This window comes from Penicillium crustosum, assembly GCF_028827405.1.
Source record: "Penicillium crustosum strain IBT 35664 chromosome Unknown utg000005l_segment0_segment0, whole genome shotgun sequence".
Classification (NCBI taxonomy): domain Eukaryota; kingdom Fungi; phylum Ascomycota; class Eurotiomycetes; order Eurotiales; family Aspergillaceae; genus Penicillium; species Penicillium crustosum.
This window is the reverse complement of record NW_026623126.1, coordinates 1,111,112-1,125,306: the sequence shown is the minus strand read 5'-3', so window position 1 is coordinate 1,125,306 and position 14,195 is coordinate 1,111,112. Positions and strand designations below refer to the sequence as shown.

Here is a 14,195-nt window from a genome sequence, read left to right as displayed (position 1 = left end):
CGGAGTAGGGTATATATGGATCAACTCAACAACACTCGGATCTCCCCTGTCGTTCGAGGGAACAACGATCTCAAACTCCATTGTTCATCGCCCTCTTCATCATCCTTCCCAGTTGTTTCTATCCTACCATCGGATTTACCACTCCGGCCACTAACGCTGGTCCCGGTTCCAATGGCCACATTCACGGTTCCTCGCGCCTCATCGGCGGCAATAATCATGCCTTCGACGAACTCGAAATCACGGCAGAATGCCTCGACCGCATCCTCAGTGACGCTCTGAATAAGGGAAAGGCTTTGGACACGCTTCAAATTATCGGTTGCGTCCATAAGTGCAGATGGGAGGAAGTCGTCGAGTTGTTGGCTGGATGTAATCAAGGACTCCGGTTGGAAGGCTGCGAGACTGGCCAGGTCGGCTAGGTGGGGTTTCTGCTGGTCTGGCTTCTCGGTCTTTTCATCCGCGGTATCGGAGAAAGGCTCGAGGGCCTCTAAGAGCGTTTGGAGACCAGAGGACTCGAGGAGGAATTGATGCTGGGTGTCGAGAAGGTCGCTGCGTAGGGTTGATAAAGCTGCGGAAATAGGAGGGACGTGTGTGGAGCTGGCGAAGGGGAATGGTGACACAGCGGCACGGGCTGCAAGTAGAATATTGGTGCGGTAAATAGACTGCTCTGTGGTGGTTTGGAGTTCATCGGATGAGGACCGGGCTAGTGTCAAGAATGGATCGAAGGCAGCCCGGAGGACAGAAGTGAATGGGTTCTCCTTCGCATCTGGAGATGAATCTTCTGGTCCAACGGAAGCCTCATAGGTCTTCATCAGTGATTCCAAGCCTTCCAATGCATCTAACAAGAACTGTGGGGGCGACAAGTCGTCTGGTGGAGTCAGGGCAATATTGTCACCCGCCAAGGCGCTGATTTGGTCGCGCATCAATGTCTCAAAGTGGCCAAGAGTGAACTTTTCCAAGGTCTGGATCAGGTCCACCAAGTGTGATTGTGCGCCCACTAGTTTAGTGAAGGTTGAGCGGTAGAAAGACAGCAAGCTTACAACCTTGTAGCAAGTAATAGGGTCCTCATGGCTCTGAATGACGAGCTCTATTCTCTGTCGCAGTGATCGAGACACCCCAGTAAGGTCGCGGTTAACTAAGTCATTAAGTGCCTTTTGGCCATCAAAGGCAACTTCCTGGTCCTCATCGATGCGCGACCAGGGCTCACTATTCAGGCCGGCCTGGATCCCCCGAGCGAGTTCGTCCCCGTCATCAACAAACAACGACTCAAGAGCCTCTCGTTCTGATACAGTTGTCGAGTGCACCCACGCAAGCATGTCACCAATGTACCGGAGTGGGTCATGCGCTGAGAACTCAATCGGTTTGACGGTGTGATCACCGGCGCTGGGCCCATTGGCTCCCGAAACAGCATCAGTTAGTGCATAGTGGAAAGCATCGGACAGCACATAGTCCCGTGCCTCCGCAAAGAAATCTAAACAGCTGTGGAATAGACTCGGGCGTTCTGCCAGCACCCGTAGAGCGCGGCGGATCGTACTGCTGATGCGAGGGTCCTCTAAATTCAGGGACCTGAATTCTTTCTGGACCCATCGGTAGAGTTTCTGGTATGCTGAATTGAGGTTCCGGGTGCTCAATTCCATTACCTCCAAGCCCAGTCGCTGATTCTCGCCGCCGAGCAAGACCTCGCAATCGTGGTGCACTTGCTTGACACGAGCAAGCACGTCAAAGAACCGCTCATCAACGGGTTCTTCGGCCGATGTCAAAACCAATAGATCCTCTTCTGGAACCAAAAAATGTTTCGAAAAGGCTTCCAACAGCTGTTGTTTGGTCTCGGTCTCTTTCTTCTGTGCCATCAGGGCGCTGGCTTCCTCGAGTACCGGCGTGGTATCCTGCTTTGCGAGGTTGATTCGTTTGCGCATATCGTCGCATGTCTGGTTAAGTGTTGAGACCACCGTTCCTATCCGTCTCAATTGCTGTTATTGCCATTCGAATTAGACTTCCAGGTCCCGATCTCTAAAGGAGCAATGGGAGTCTCACCTCTGCCACTTTCCCGAAGTCCTTAACAATCTCCGCATTGCAATCGACAACTTCTTTTTGCACATCTAGTCGTAGTTGCCGACGTGTTTCTGCAGTGTTGTGAATGCCCCTCAAGCTTAAAGTCTCGAGGGAGTCCCGAATGTCCGAGTCCGCATACGATGCCGATAGAACCGTTGTCAACCGATTAGTGAGGGCTGTCGGGCGCTGCATTGGCGGGGACAATGGAGATGATGGTGTCGGTGTATTAGCTCCATTACTGGCGCTGCCACTTGCTGTAAAGTAGCTGGTCATTGTTGTTCGAGCAACGCAGCGGAGAGTCGGCGAGGGGAAGTAGAGGACAACCTCGCACTTGGCGCATCGACCGCCTTCGCGGTATCTTATCGTCAACAATACTCTATTTGTTTTCCCCTCCTGATTTGTTTCAATCCACTCATTTATAGAATTTCATTGCTACCTGATCCCATGGATAGTCCACTCGTTTCGCCGGCTAAGGCCCGCCAGGCCGCTATTCAAGCTAAAGATTGGGCGTACGTGAACTCCTGGCTCAATCGACAATACGCGCCCAAACCGGTCCCCAAGTTCGAGCGTAATGAAGATACTCTCCGCGTCCTCCTGACTCTAGCTGCAGCCAATGATGCTGCAGATGAAGAAGCCACTCTACAACATTGCGCACGCGAAGATGCTGTTGATGCATACAGAAGGCGGGAAGAGTTCGAACGCAAAGATCCCCACGAACAACAGAAGAATCAACTTCTTGATGAAGTCGAGATGTGTTTGGATGATAAAGGAAGACGTGATCTAGAGGACCTCGCCGACTCCGCCGCAGCTCTGGGCAATACCTTAAATCCGAGCCCGGGGGATCTGGGGCAGTCGATTGTGGAGCTCACGGTGGAGGAGTTCGAGGCCCAGGAACAAATTGCAAAGGTCGATACATTGCATCGGTATCTCCAGAGAGAGCTGGCACGGTTACAGGCGGAGCTTGAGGAATTGAAGACCGATGTGGCGTATGAGACACCATCCGATACACAAAGCTTGACATCGGAGTGGACACGCAGCACAAAAACACTTGCAATCAAGGTCGGGGAGTACCAGGATCGTATTTCCTCACTAGAGAAAGTTCAGCCCCGGGGACCGACTATTGATGAGCTGATTGCGGAGGAGGAGAACGTTATCAGGATGCGGGAGACGGTCAAGGCCCTGCAAGGCCGTGTGAGGGCGTTCCATGATCTTCCCAAGGATACCCCAGGGGCACAGGCAAAGTATAAAGAACTAGAGCGTGAGCTTAGCCAACTTAGACGACAACGAGATTCAATGGCACTATAGGTGAGCGGTACTAAAGCCAGCTTTCTACATCCTTTGGCCTTCTACAATGTTTGTTCTACATAATGAACTTCTTTCACTTGAAAATATGATGGATTCAAAGAGTAGGTCATTTGGCTAATAAAAAAACGCAAATGGTATCGTGAACTCATGAGTCTCGACAGCAAGGCTATCCGAAGTCATGGAATGACCATGATAATGGCCACTCACCTAAGAAAAACCATCTTAGTTGCCGCCGAGGCCAAGCGCACCCTTGACCTTGTCACCACTAGAGGTATGGTTAGAGTATGATTATTTGGTTCCAGAACAGAGTAACCTACATGGAACCGGTGGCGCCACCGTGGCCGTGGTTGTCACTGGCACGCTGGGCCTTGTCGAAAGCCTCCTGGCCAACACCCTTGCTATCATCGGTCTGCAAGCCGCGGGTAGCACGGTCAGTGGTGTCGGTGAAAGTCTCCTTGACCTTGTCCTGGGTAGACTTGGTGGAGTCGGGAGTGATCTCCTCCTTGGCCTCTGTGGGAAGAAGTGGTCAATAACGATGTCATAATATAACAATTTGATAGGCAGATAAGACACTGTCACATACTAGTGGTAAAATCCTTGCGACCGGTGTCAGACATGATGAATATTGATTGGTGTTTGGTGGGTGAAAGTAGATAAATGTGTACTTTGGTTGAAGTAAAAGCTGTTGATGAAGGAACAGCCGAGGAGGCAAAGAGCAGGTTTATATATGTATATATTTGTTTGCCCTGATTGCGAGCTCGAAAACAGATACTACATGACGTCTTTCGTGTTTGCCGTCGTGATCAACTTACTTTATTCACAATAGACACCATATACCAGCTAGGCAATATGTACACAGGTCTATTTGAGCCGGGACCCCGGGCTAACCACAACCTCCAAATTAAATAATGGGCCCTCCAATCATTATGGTTCCTAAGGCTCAGCTGTAGATGATCTTTCACGAAATACAGGCTGTGGTACCCGATGGCATCATGCTCTCGGTTCGTTCGATTTCTTGATGTTCTGGGGATGACGTCATGAAGATATTCAGATGCCAATACTTTGAAGTTTAAATAGCACGTGATTGTTTCTCAGCTATCGTGTTGGATAGTCACATGATACAATATAGACCCCACACCTCCAGGGACAACTAAGCCTAATTAGGAACAAATAATATCAGGCGGTCAACAAGATTTGGCAGAACCATCCACCGCCTCCGTCACCTGTTTGGGCATCAACTGAGGTCGTCCATCTCCGATCAACTTGTTTGTTTCATTCCTCATCTTTTCGTTCTAACTCACTATGTGGCTAAGATTTGTGCTTCTTCATGCATTATTGTCTTGTTCTCTGTGATTATCAACTGGATCATTATCCTGGTGACAAGTCGTTGAATTCATCATTCTTTCGTTTGCTACCATCCAAACTCCAACACACGAACCCGTTACACATCCGCTACATCTGTCTCATCAGCTGTCAATGACTGCATCGGACTCCCCTATCCCTTTAAACTGGGACTTCACTCCAGTGCATGACCTACTACGGTCGCCTGTCGATGGCTGCACTGCGAAACCTAGTCGCCACAATGAATCTACAATCCCCTCGCTTGGTGAACCACAAGCCAAGGGTGATCCCTTTTACACTACCAATGGGAGGCTCGTGGATCTTATCTCTAACCGGAGTAACCCAAAGCTTGGTGACTTTGGTGCTCTTTGGGAGCTTTTCAACGGGGCCCCCGCTCCTGCGGTCGTCACACCAACTTTAGGGGCCGCAGAGACCACCAAGTCTGAGCTGAAGAAGGTTCAGTCATCACTTGAAGAACTTCCTCCTACCTCAGTGGAAATACCGGCCAAAAGGGTCTCATTCCCTGGTCCCCCTGGAATTGAAACATCTGTCCCCATTTTGTCCAACACCTCTCGCATCATCAACAAGCCAAATCCCCGGGCCCTCAAGGACACCGCCACTGGCTATACCTCCTATTCTTCTTCTCGCCCAAATGCCCATGTGGCAGGGGTTCCTATCAATTTTGAGGGTCAATCATTCACTATCTTGAGGCGGACCTCTGTTCATGAGCCTTCTGGAACCAGTACCAATGTGAAATTTGGTATTCCACGGACCCCGCCGGAGACGTTTGGTAGAGCCAGAGTTGGTGATCCGAATGGTACTCCCACGGCAAAACCCAAGTCTCGGTCTCGCGGAAAATATTTCCAGCAAAACACGTGCAACAATCCAATCACATCTGAAGAAAGCGCTGGGCTTGAATCGGACACAAGCATTGTGTTCGATCATCCCATTTCTGAGAAACCTGTCGGCATCCAATTTGTACCATCTCAAGTCGGCACGCTTGACGCGAAGACTCGCCGTTATGATACCCCACCGTCATCATTTGAGGATAATGACTGGACACTGAATGCCGACACCATACAAGGGCTTGCTTCTGGAGGTGCTCGTGTGCGGTCTACCCTACACCTATCGGCCGCGGACCGAAGAACCACCTTGATTACCAGACTCCTCGGCCACTTTCCCGCCTATGCCAAAATTGTGTCTCAAGTAGGGCAGATTTCGCCACACCGTCCTATCGAGAGTATTGATTCACTTCCCATTCATATCTTTGTTGATATGTCAAATGTACATTTCAGTCCCCCCTCTACCAAAAATCCCATCTCAAGCTAATTCATCTCAGATCATGGTGGGATTTCACGATGCGGTGAAAATCTCGCGCAATATCCCTCTCTCCAGTCGAATCCGTCGCGTTCATATGTCTTTCGCAAACCTCTCATTGATCATGGAACGCGGCCGCCAGGCCGCCAAGAGAGTCTTGGTCGGCTCGGATCGTCTTCCCTCGGTCGAAGAAGCCGAGAGACTCGGCTACGAAACCAGTATCCTCGAGCGTGTGCATAAGGCGAAGACCGTCACCCCCCGTCGCAATAACAAGTCCTGGAAACCCCATGGCTCCAGTTCTCAGGGTGCATCTAGCGGTCCTGAAACGGTCGCCGCCTCTGGAGAGCGATGGGTCGAACAGGGTGTGGACGAAATTCTGCACCTGAAGATTTTGGAGAGTCTTTTGGACACAAAAGATCCCGCGACTATTGTTTTGGCGACGGGGGATGCGGCCGTGGCCGAGTTCTCTGGTGGGTTCATGAAGATGGTCGAGCGCGCGCTGCAGCGCGGCTGGAATGTTGAGCTTGTGAGCTTCTCGCAGGGAACAAGCTATGCTTACCGAAAAAAGGAGTTTCGGACTCGGTGGGGAGACCGCTTCAAGCTGGTCGAGCTAGACCGTTATGTGGAGGAGCTATTTGAGTGAATGGCGAATCCCGATTCTGCTCTCAAAGGGGATTTACTTCATCTTTCCATTTGAATGAAATCAAAGATTATAGCTACCATGACTCAAATTCCTTATATTTTTGACTCAAAATTCGATTAATATAGCTTGTAGCCCGTAGTTTCGTATATTTGAGTCAACACCCCGCCAAATCGCCAAACCGCCCAACGTCATTGGGCGGAAAACACCCGCCCGCACTTGTTGCCTCATGCACGTCTGCTCGTCTACCTGAAAGGTTTCTCCATTCTGGAACTATATAGTCCTTGTCAATCAGTGCTACTCTCCAATATCCCTTGTCTTCTTCTGCATTGTTGAGCTTCAAACTAAAAGGCAAAAACGGACCGGCGAAAAAATCCGCAATTTATCTCGAAGAATTTGGATTTGATCTTGCACGACCAGCAGAACATTCTTTCAAAAAGAAAGAAGAAAGAAAAAGAAAAAAAAATCTTTCATCTTACAATCACAACAAATCAATTCCATCATGTCTCAATTCACAGATCAAGACTTCTTCGGCGGAGCCATTCGAGGCGTCGTGCCCCAAGGCTGGATTGATGCGAGGTTAGTATATAACCTTCCTATGCATCAAATTCCCATTTTATTTCTTCAATCCATTCCCAATCCCATTCCAGAACATCCCAATCAAACATAAACCCCAAAACTAACACCCAACCCCAGTACCCTCCGCGAGGTCCCCGACCACCAAGAGCTATGGCTCTCACCAACAACCCTCTCCAACCTAATCATCGAAATCAACCAGCGCGTCCCGCAAGCCGAAGCTCTAAACACCTTCGCCGCGCTCAACTACCAACAACCCACCGCCGCCCCAGGCAGCGGTAGCGCAGCGCCCGCAACAGCAGAAACAGTTGACCAAGCAGCTGCCCTGTACCACCTGCACGATCTCTGCGACGAAGGCGACACTATGCAGGTGATCACGTCGCCCACGCGTGTCGAGGTCCAACTTGCTTCATCCTCACCTACCCCCGCTTCCGCTATCAAGGCGTATCGTGGCGTTGTCTCTTTCACGACGCCGGTGCGAGGTAGCGGTGGACGTGTCCCTACGTCTGTTGATGGGTCTGCTGCTGGTGTTGCGGATGCCGGAGTGTTGGGTGCGCAGGCGAATGGGGATTCTAGTGGTTTGCCGCAGGTTTCGAGGTTGACGTGTCATTTCTTGCTTGTTAGGCTTGAGGCGCAGGAGACGGATTTGTTGGTTTTCTTTAATGTGCCTCATGAGGAGTTTGATAAGAGTGGTGACCCTAGGGGTTTGTCGCTTGAGGAGGTTGTTGCGGAGGAGACTATTGGGGCTTTGATTGGGAGATTGGAGATTTGTGATTGGGGTCTCTTTGTTTAGATGTCTTTTTTTATATGGATGTGGATGACAGATCGTGGATTGGGATTGGGATGGGGATTTTATTGGGAGGATATGGCTGTAATAGCTAGAGGTTTGGGATATGGAATAAGCACCGTTTGCGCTTTGCGGTAGATAGAAATAAAACAATTTACTTGCAAGATTATTCCGTGCGTTTAAAAGATGACATAGGTGTATGTTGATCTATACGTAAATCAAAGGTTGTATTGTGGTATAGTGCTATCTAGTAAGTTTCTATAGATCTAGTCATTTTATAGTCAGTCATGTTCACATATCCATCATTGGCATTGCAGTCCATTCTGTTGATTCCTCTGCGGATTCTTCAGAAACACATCGTTCACACTGGCACACAAAACGGAACGATTTCCGAAGATGTTCGCGACGCGAAGTAAGATCGGTATATTGTGTCAAGTCGAAGTACGAGATGCAACATTCCTCGCCCGGAAAAATGTCGCGGGAGGCGGTAAAGACCATGCGGCCTTTATCGTCGGCTTTATGGATGATCTGGTGGTGAATTAGTATTTACTTTCACAAATTAGGGGAAAGAATTCCTACATTTGGCAGACACGAATGATTAGCTATTGCCGCAGTGGGATAAACAGCAGCAGCGTATTGCTCCCCTCGATCGACAGGAGGGTTCGGCAGGGGGAAAATGCCTGTTTCTCGTGGGTAAAGACCAAATGAGTTTGCCTCTTCCTGACAAATGAGATGAAGAACACGATCTGCACTCATCTCATGGGGAAGAGTAGGACTACTCTTCAAATACTTCTTCACAAGAGCAGACCAGGATCGAACCATGTCATGAGGCCAGGTATCTTCCGAACCACAGAGCGATTCAATACCACTCCATCCATGTTTCCAATTCCCCGTCGACTCAACACCAACATCTCTCCCATCATGTAATTGACAATGTCGCGCAGCAAGCAACCGAAGAATCACCCACAGCATGCCAAAATCATATTCACTCCGTTTAGATCGAATAGTCCCTGCATAGCGTTTGAGCCAAGCGCATTCGAACCCATGTCGAAGACTATCTGCATCACGACATGTGCTCCCGCACCACGTCACATCCGGAATACAGGCATTCGGACATGAAGTCCGAGTGTGACAAGGTGCCGGACGATTACAAGCAGGGTTGCTGCAGATGAGATTGTCGTTGTGGGCGGGTTCGTCGACGACGGGGATGACTGCGTAGGGGGGATCAACGAGGAGACAGGCGCCTTTGGGGATGGGACCGGAAACGCGGAATTGGCGGCCTTTGATCGCGTCGGTGCTTTCGATTAGCTGCGGGTGGATCCAATCGGGTGTCTGGGTGATTCCTTTTACACGAGTCCGGTCTGAGGGTTCCGTGGTGATATATACGACTTTGGACATGATGGGTTGGTGCTTTGGGTATGTCTAGGTGTGCTTTGGGGGGGTTTCACGTCAGTTTCGACGGCAAATTCTTCGATCCATTATGGGCCAAGTTTGGTTCGTAGCTTGTGGGTCGTTTGATTCGCCTCCCGGGAACGTAAGGGCAGCGAGGTTATCCAAGCGACTGCGAGTGATTGGGGGCCCACACACGAGTATAGATTCGTCGATTTTATTGGTTGACCTGGATTTTTAGCGGAGTAGTCTAATTGATCCACTTTAGTTGACTGCAGGATTCACTTGGCCAGGGCTTGGTAGTAGGTTATATGGGCTATATACGTAGCTTCATTTTGGAGCTGTCCAGTTCTCCGATGTTGCAAAGGCCCAATCAGTTGTCTTCTCGTCATCTGAATCAAAGTATATTTCGGTAATGTCGATGAAGAGGCCTTGAAGGGCTTCAAGGGGGTGGGCATTTGAATCCCTGCAGAGCCGCAGCGGTGTAGCCCTATGCGTATCCCTTCAACTTCAATGATCATCTCTCTCGTCATTTGGTGGCCTGCAAATCCATATCTTCCATCTCTTTGGTACACCATCTCAAATGCGCAAAGATCCTCCAATATACATCCTCAGCCGCATGTTTTCCCATAATAGGATCAAGATGCCCGTACCCCTCGGCTAGAAATCGGCGATAAAGTCTCTCTCCAAATTGTCGCCGCAACAACTCATAGTCCTTCAGTGTAGACTCAGGGCTAAATACTTGGTTCTCCGTACCCGTGACAAAGAGAATCGGTAACCCTTGCAGCCGTTGCAAATTCTCAGCTGTCAAAAGGGGGGCATGAATCATTATCCAAGCAGACTCCCCGAGTTCCACTGCGAACCACTTGCTTCAGAAGCTTTGTATGGGTCCCCGCAAAAAATTGGTGGATGTTGTCATGAAGATCCATATCAAGGTTCTCATGATTCCATAACAACCCAAAAGCGAAAGATGTCCGGCGACACGCCGTAGATGTGCAGAGGTCTTTTGGGTGGCCAACAGGATAGAAACGAAGGAGAGTGTCGAGTAATCGTTGGAAAAGAGCACTCTTAAGACTGGTGGCTATCGGGAAGTAATTCCCAGCCAATAATTCGTACAACTGGATCAGCAGAGTCGTTCTGCCTTTGAGGGAGTTCCAATACCCAAAGACCTGGTTCATGAAGACTGAGTTGGCAGTAATACCGAGAAGTTGGCTACTCTGGATAGTTCCATCCAGCAGCCCCATGCAGAGAGCCACAGAGCCTTGGCAATGAGCTACCACATAGGGCTTCTGTCGCTCTCTGTCACGGATGTAAGCTATTGCAGCAGCAACGTCAAGACGGCAATCGAAGACAGTGCTTTTCTCAGCAACGGCGGGGGCACTGCCCCAACGAGGAGTGAGTGCGTAGCATCGGTATCCACGTTGCGTAAAATACTCAACCATGTTGCAGCGCAAGAACGGCAGTGAAAACAAATTATGCATTGCGCCGACCCCGGTGACACCGGGTAAAACTAGGACTGGTGAAAGGTTGGAGTTGAGTTCTGGCCCGCCTGCCTTTTGTATAGGAAGTGGGTCGTATGTATCAAGGCGTACCTGTACCCCATCGCTTGTTGTGATGTTGTAAGAGGTAGAAGGTGACTGTTTTGAATTGGTGGCTTTGGTTGGGATCTGAGGGAAGCGCATGTGGACGAAAGGGCGAAAGAAGAAGAGACTGATGTGGTACACAAAAGAAAGTAAAAACCACATCAACGCCACGATAAGACTGATCTGGAAGACCATTGTCGTCCGAAATGTTCTCATCTGCTTTTTGAAGTCTAGCAATGAGATATGAAGGGCTCCGGCTCCAACATTTGTCCCATCCAGTCGGGTGACATTGACGTTCACCGTAGTTGTCGCTTCCCATGTCTTTCCGACGGAGAATGCTATGTTTGAGTCGATGAGCTTGTGCCCTTCCAAGCGGTACTGTATCCCTTCCACCGAAAGAAGTTTTAGGTGATATGAAATGCCTGATGATTCGGCATTCTCTTCTATTGGCGTGAAAAAGTCCACCGTCCCATCGACAATCTTGAGAGCGGCTCTGGATAATGCGTGACAAGAAATAGTCCCGGTGCATGCTCCTTGGTATTGTAAATCTATACATGTGAGCATTATACTACTAGAGGGCTCTCCCAATTTCTTACCTCTGCGTCGGCAGAGTTCGATTGTAAGAAACATCCGCATCGCGCAAGATGAGCCTTTTCCTGCCCTCTCAGAAAGTGCAAAGTCTCCGATCTCCGACCCCATACTAATGTAACCATGCATAATCTCTGTAAACTGCCATCCTATGGACTGGGGTCCTTTCTTGGTGTCTTGTTGGCCTTGGGGATCCCATGATACATTAGGCTTGCTGTATGCATTCAAAGGTTGGTTGGTGGTCTCCATATCAATTGACAATCCAGATCTCTCAGTGATCAAGTTGACGGATCGCTCGGAAAGGGCGGATATTGTGGCCAGCGGGTTCACACCTGTTAGAATCAGTACATGGCCGTAAAACCTTTCCTTTCAACATACCTAGGGCCGTCGGGATAATAGATGCATCACAGCACACGAGGCCGTTGTATACTTCACCATTAGAGCCACTAAAGACCTCTCCTAGATGGTTTGTTACACCTCCATATCCAGTTCCATCATTGCTCATGTTGGCTCCGCCAAGTAGATGGACTGTAATTTCCTCCTGGTGGCGACCTTTGGCTATGTTTAGCGTGGTTTTGTGGTGGCTTTTATTGACTCTTACCGTAATAATATGAAAATCCCATATTTGCTCCTGTGCGAGCAAAAAGCTCCTTGAACATCTTTTTTATCCATTTGAAATGCTCAGATCGACCTTCTGCCGGACCCCTCAGGCACAATTGATCATCCTTCAAGGTCAACGTTACCTCGTTGCTGTCATGAGACATCACAAGATAAGTTGAAGTCCGCTGAAGAGATCCATTGTATTCATACGGGCCAAATAGAAGAGACTTGAGAGAGGCAATGGCCTTCCTGGCTTCTTGGCGAGGGTTCCAAAGACAACACAGCGCCTGGCTCTTTATGGTCTGTAGGGTTAGCATGACTTGGATTACTGGGTTGAACATCTCAGGAATACACCCATCTTGGACAACGTATCCAGACAGGGGATTTTTCAGTGGATCCACGACTCGATTATCAATAACAGCAGTGACGGTTGTTCCAGGGGGGGCCCGCGAAGAGTCACGGGCGATCCCGTTGATATTGGCACCACCATTGTAACCTTGAATCTGTAAGTCAAATGTGCCTAGATTTATATTATAGGAAAGAACATACCAAATATCAAAAGATCGCCATTCCCAGAGAGGTTTCTTCCAACAAGCGGTGACATATGGAGGCCGCGCTGCTTCGACCGAAGCAAGACTTCAGTAGTTCCTAAAGCACCGGCCCCAAGAAAACAGAATTCCTTCTGCAATTGAAGCAGATAGAGTGAGTTGAGATGCTTAGTTCTGAAGGTGTATTCAGTACTTACTGCTTTGACCCAAAAGAGTTGTTCCTTGAAATGATCCGAAAACACCGACCTCCCACTGCCATGCCAGGCAAAGTGTATAGTGTAGCCTCCTCCGTCCGTCTTCTCTACAAATTGAACTTCACATCCGCAGAATATCTCAGCTCCCCAATTCCAGGCATCTGCAAGATAAGTTGTTGCCACTGAGTTTTTCGAACCGTCATTAAGACCAGTGCACTCATGGCCTGATTGTCTATTTGCCTGCATAGGGACACCTGCCCTGTTGCGGCCATTATGGAAAAAGATGGTCAGCGGTACTCGGTAGAAATTATTCTTCTCTCCAAGCCATCTCGACTCTTCTCGAAGATGCTCGAGTTTACTTGGGGTTGAATTATCCGGATATGTGGACGGTTGCAGCATTGTTTCAGCACGTGTGTAGTCTGCATTTAGTTATAGGTCGTGAGATATTCTCCATATCCATGGATAACTCACATTCATCGAGCGTAGATGGATCGTCCCTGATCTCCGATGGCCATGGGCTCATCTGAAGTGTTCTTTCATCCGCTTTTAGGAAAACTCCGGCATTGATCAATGAAGAGCCTCCAAGGCCTATGATTCCAAGCCAAAAAAAAAGCTGTTGGATTTTGTTTTTCATGAATCCTGGGGGCATGAGTTTCACCTACCATGAGCTGCAAAAGAATGCTGTCCATCACCCAAAAATACTTGGAAAAGCCGCGTAGGGTCTCCAGACGATAGCCACTTTGAGATGAAGGAGCTCTTTGTAGTACTTCCCGAGATGCTCATATCTTTCAGACATTGAGAGAACGTAAGTGGAAATGAACCAGCTATGGGAATGTTAGTGATGGTGTTTTGATTGAAGCCTCTCGATCCATACATCTTCTTTCCCAGCCAAGTTCTAGCACTGCGACGCTCTTCCCTGCTCGAGCCATTCGACTTGCCGCTACTCCAGCGCCATAGCCAGATCCTATAATCACGACATCATACTCTGATCTCATTGATCCGAGCGGACGACTCAGATTCGGATAATTGTCCGTCCTCTCTGTGAAGTTTGACATTGTTTCTCGTTCTGGGTGCTAGACGTATGTTTCGAGGGGCACACAGAAAGTAAGATAAAAGACATCTAGGCTCTCGTGATAAATACTCAGCTTGATATAACCCATAAGCACTAGGCTCTACCTCAAAAGCAAGGGGTGCCACGTATTTCCGTAGAACAAAACGGGCTGCAAGTAGAAATTGGTGGGACTTATCTTCTCGGCAGTGTATAGTCACGTCCGAATT

The 14,195-nt window shown here is 49.1% G+C and overlaps 7 protein-coding genes across 7 annotated transcripts; 3 read left to right on the top strand and 4 right to left on the bottom strand.

Annotated features, from left to right (window-relative positions):
• Positions 1 to 20: 20 nt before the first annotated feature.
• Positions 21 to 2,322, bottom strand: cog6 (Golgi transport complex subunit COG6; the record flags this gene model as incomplete). The annotated part of the gene is made up of 2 exons (XM_056878842.1): positions 21 to 1,967; positions 2,032 to 2,322. 2 exons carry the CDS (start codon positions 2,320 to 2,322, stop codon positions 21 to 23), a joined length of 2,238 nt encoding a protein of 745 aa, XP_056724161.1.
• Positions 2,323 to 2,493: 171 nt separating this feature from the next.
• On the top strand, positions 2,494 to 3,354 carry N7487_011111 (uncharacterized protein; the record flags this gene model as incomplete). The annotated part of the gene is made up of 1 exon (XM_056878841.1): positions 2,494 to 3,354. The coding sequence occupies one exon, from the start codon at positions 2,494 to 2,496 to the stop codon at positions 3,352 to 3,354; it is 861 nt and encodes a 286-aa protein (XP_056724160.1).
• A 222-nt stretch (positions 3,355 to 3,576) lies between these two features.
• On the bottom strand, positions 3,577 to 3,971 carry N7487_011110 (heat shock 9/12 family protein; the record flags this gene model as incomplete). The annotated part of the gene is made up of 3 exons (XM_056878840.1): positions 3,577 to 3,619; positions 3,672 to 3,864; positions 3,938 to 3,971. 3 exons carry the CDS (start codon positions 3,969 to 3,971, stop codon positions 3,577 to 3,579), a joined length of 270 nt encoding a protein of 89 aa, XP_056724159.1.
• Positions 3,972 to 4,830: 859 nt separating this feature from the next.
• N7487_011109 (NYN domain-containing protein) lies at positions 4,831 to 6,655 on the top strand (the record flags this gene model as incomplete). The annotated part of the gene is made up of 2 exons (XM_056878839.1): positions 4,831 to 5,979; positions 6,035 to 6,655. The coding sequence occupies 2 exons, from the start codon at positions 4,831 to 4,833 to the stop codon at positions 6,653 to 6,655; spliced, it is 1,770 nt and encodes a 589-aa protein (XP_056724158.1).
• Positions 6,656 to 7,154: 499 nt separating this feature from the next.
• On the top strand, positions 7,155 to 8,021 carry mog1 (Ran GTPase-binding protein MOG1; the record flags this gene model as incomplete). Its single annotated transcript, XM_056878838.1, has 2 exons — positions 7,155 to 7,231; positions 7,349 to 8,021. 2 exons carry the CDS (start codon positions 7,155 to 7,157, stop codon positions 8,019 to 8,021), a joined length of 750 nt encoding a protein of 249 aa, XP_056724157.1.
• Positions 8,022 to 8,306: 285 nt separating this feature from the next.
• Positions 8,307 to 9,413, bottom strand: N7487_011107 (SET domain-containing protein; the record flags this gene model as incomplete). The annotated part of the gene is made up of 2 exons (XM_056878837.1): positions 8,307 to 8,543; positions 8,595 to 9,413. The coding sequence occupies 2 exons, from the start codon at positions 9,411 to 9,413 to the stop codon at positions 8,307 to 8,309; spliced, it is 1,056 nt and encodes a 351-aa protein (XP_056724156.1).
• A 520-nt stretch (positions 9,414 to 9,933) lies between these two features.
• On the bottom strand, positions 9,934 to 13,972 carry N7487_011106 (uncharacterized protein; the record flags this gene model as incomplete). Its single annotated transcript, XM_056878836.1, has 10 exons — positions 9,934 to 10,269; positions 10,424 to 11,535; positions 11,584 to 11,907; positions 11,954 to 12,127; positions 12,177 to 12,671; positions 12,725 to 12,857; positions 12,921 to 13,336; positions 13,389 to 13,505; positions 13,580 to 13,741; positions 13,792 to 13,972. 10 exons carry the CDS (start codon positions 13,970 to 13,972, stop codon positions 9,934 to 9,936), a joined length of 3,450 nt encoding a protein of 1,149 aa, XP_056724155.1.
• Between the last annotated feature and the right edge of the window lie 223 nt (positions 13,973 to 14,195).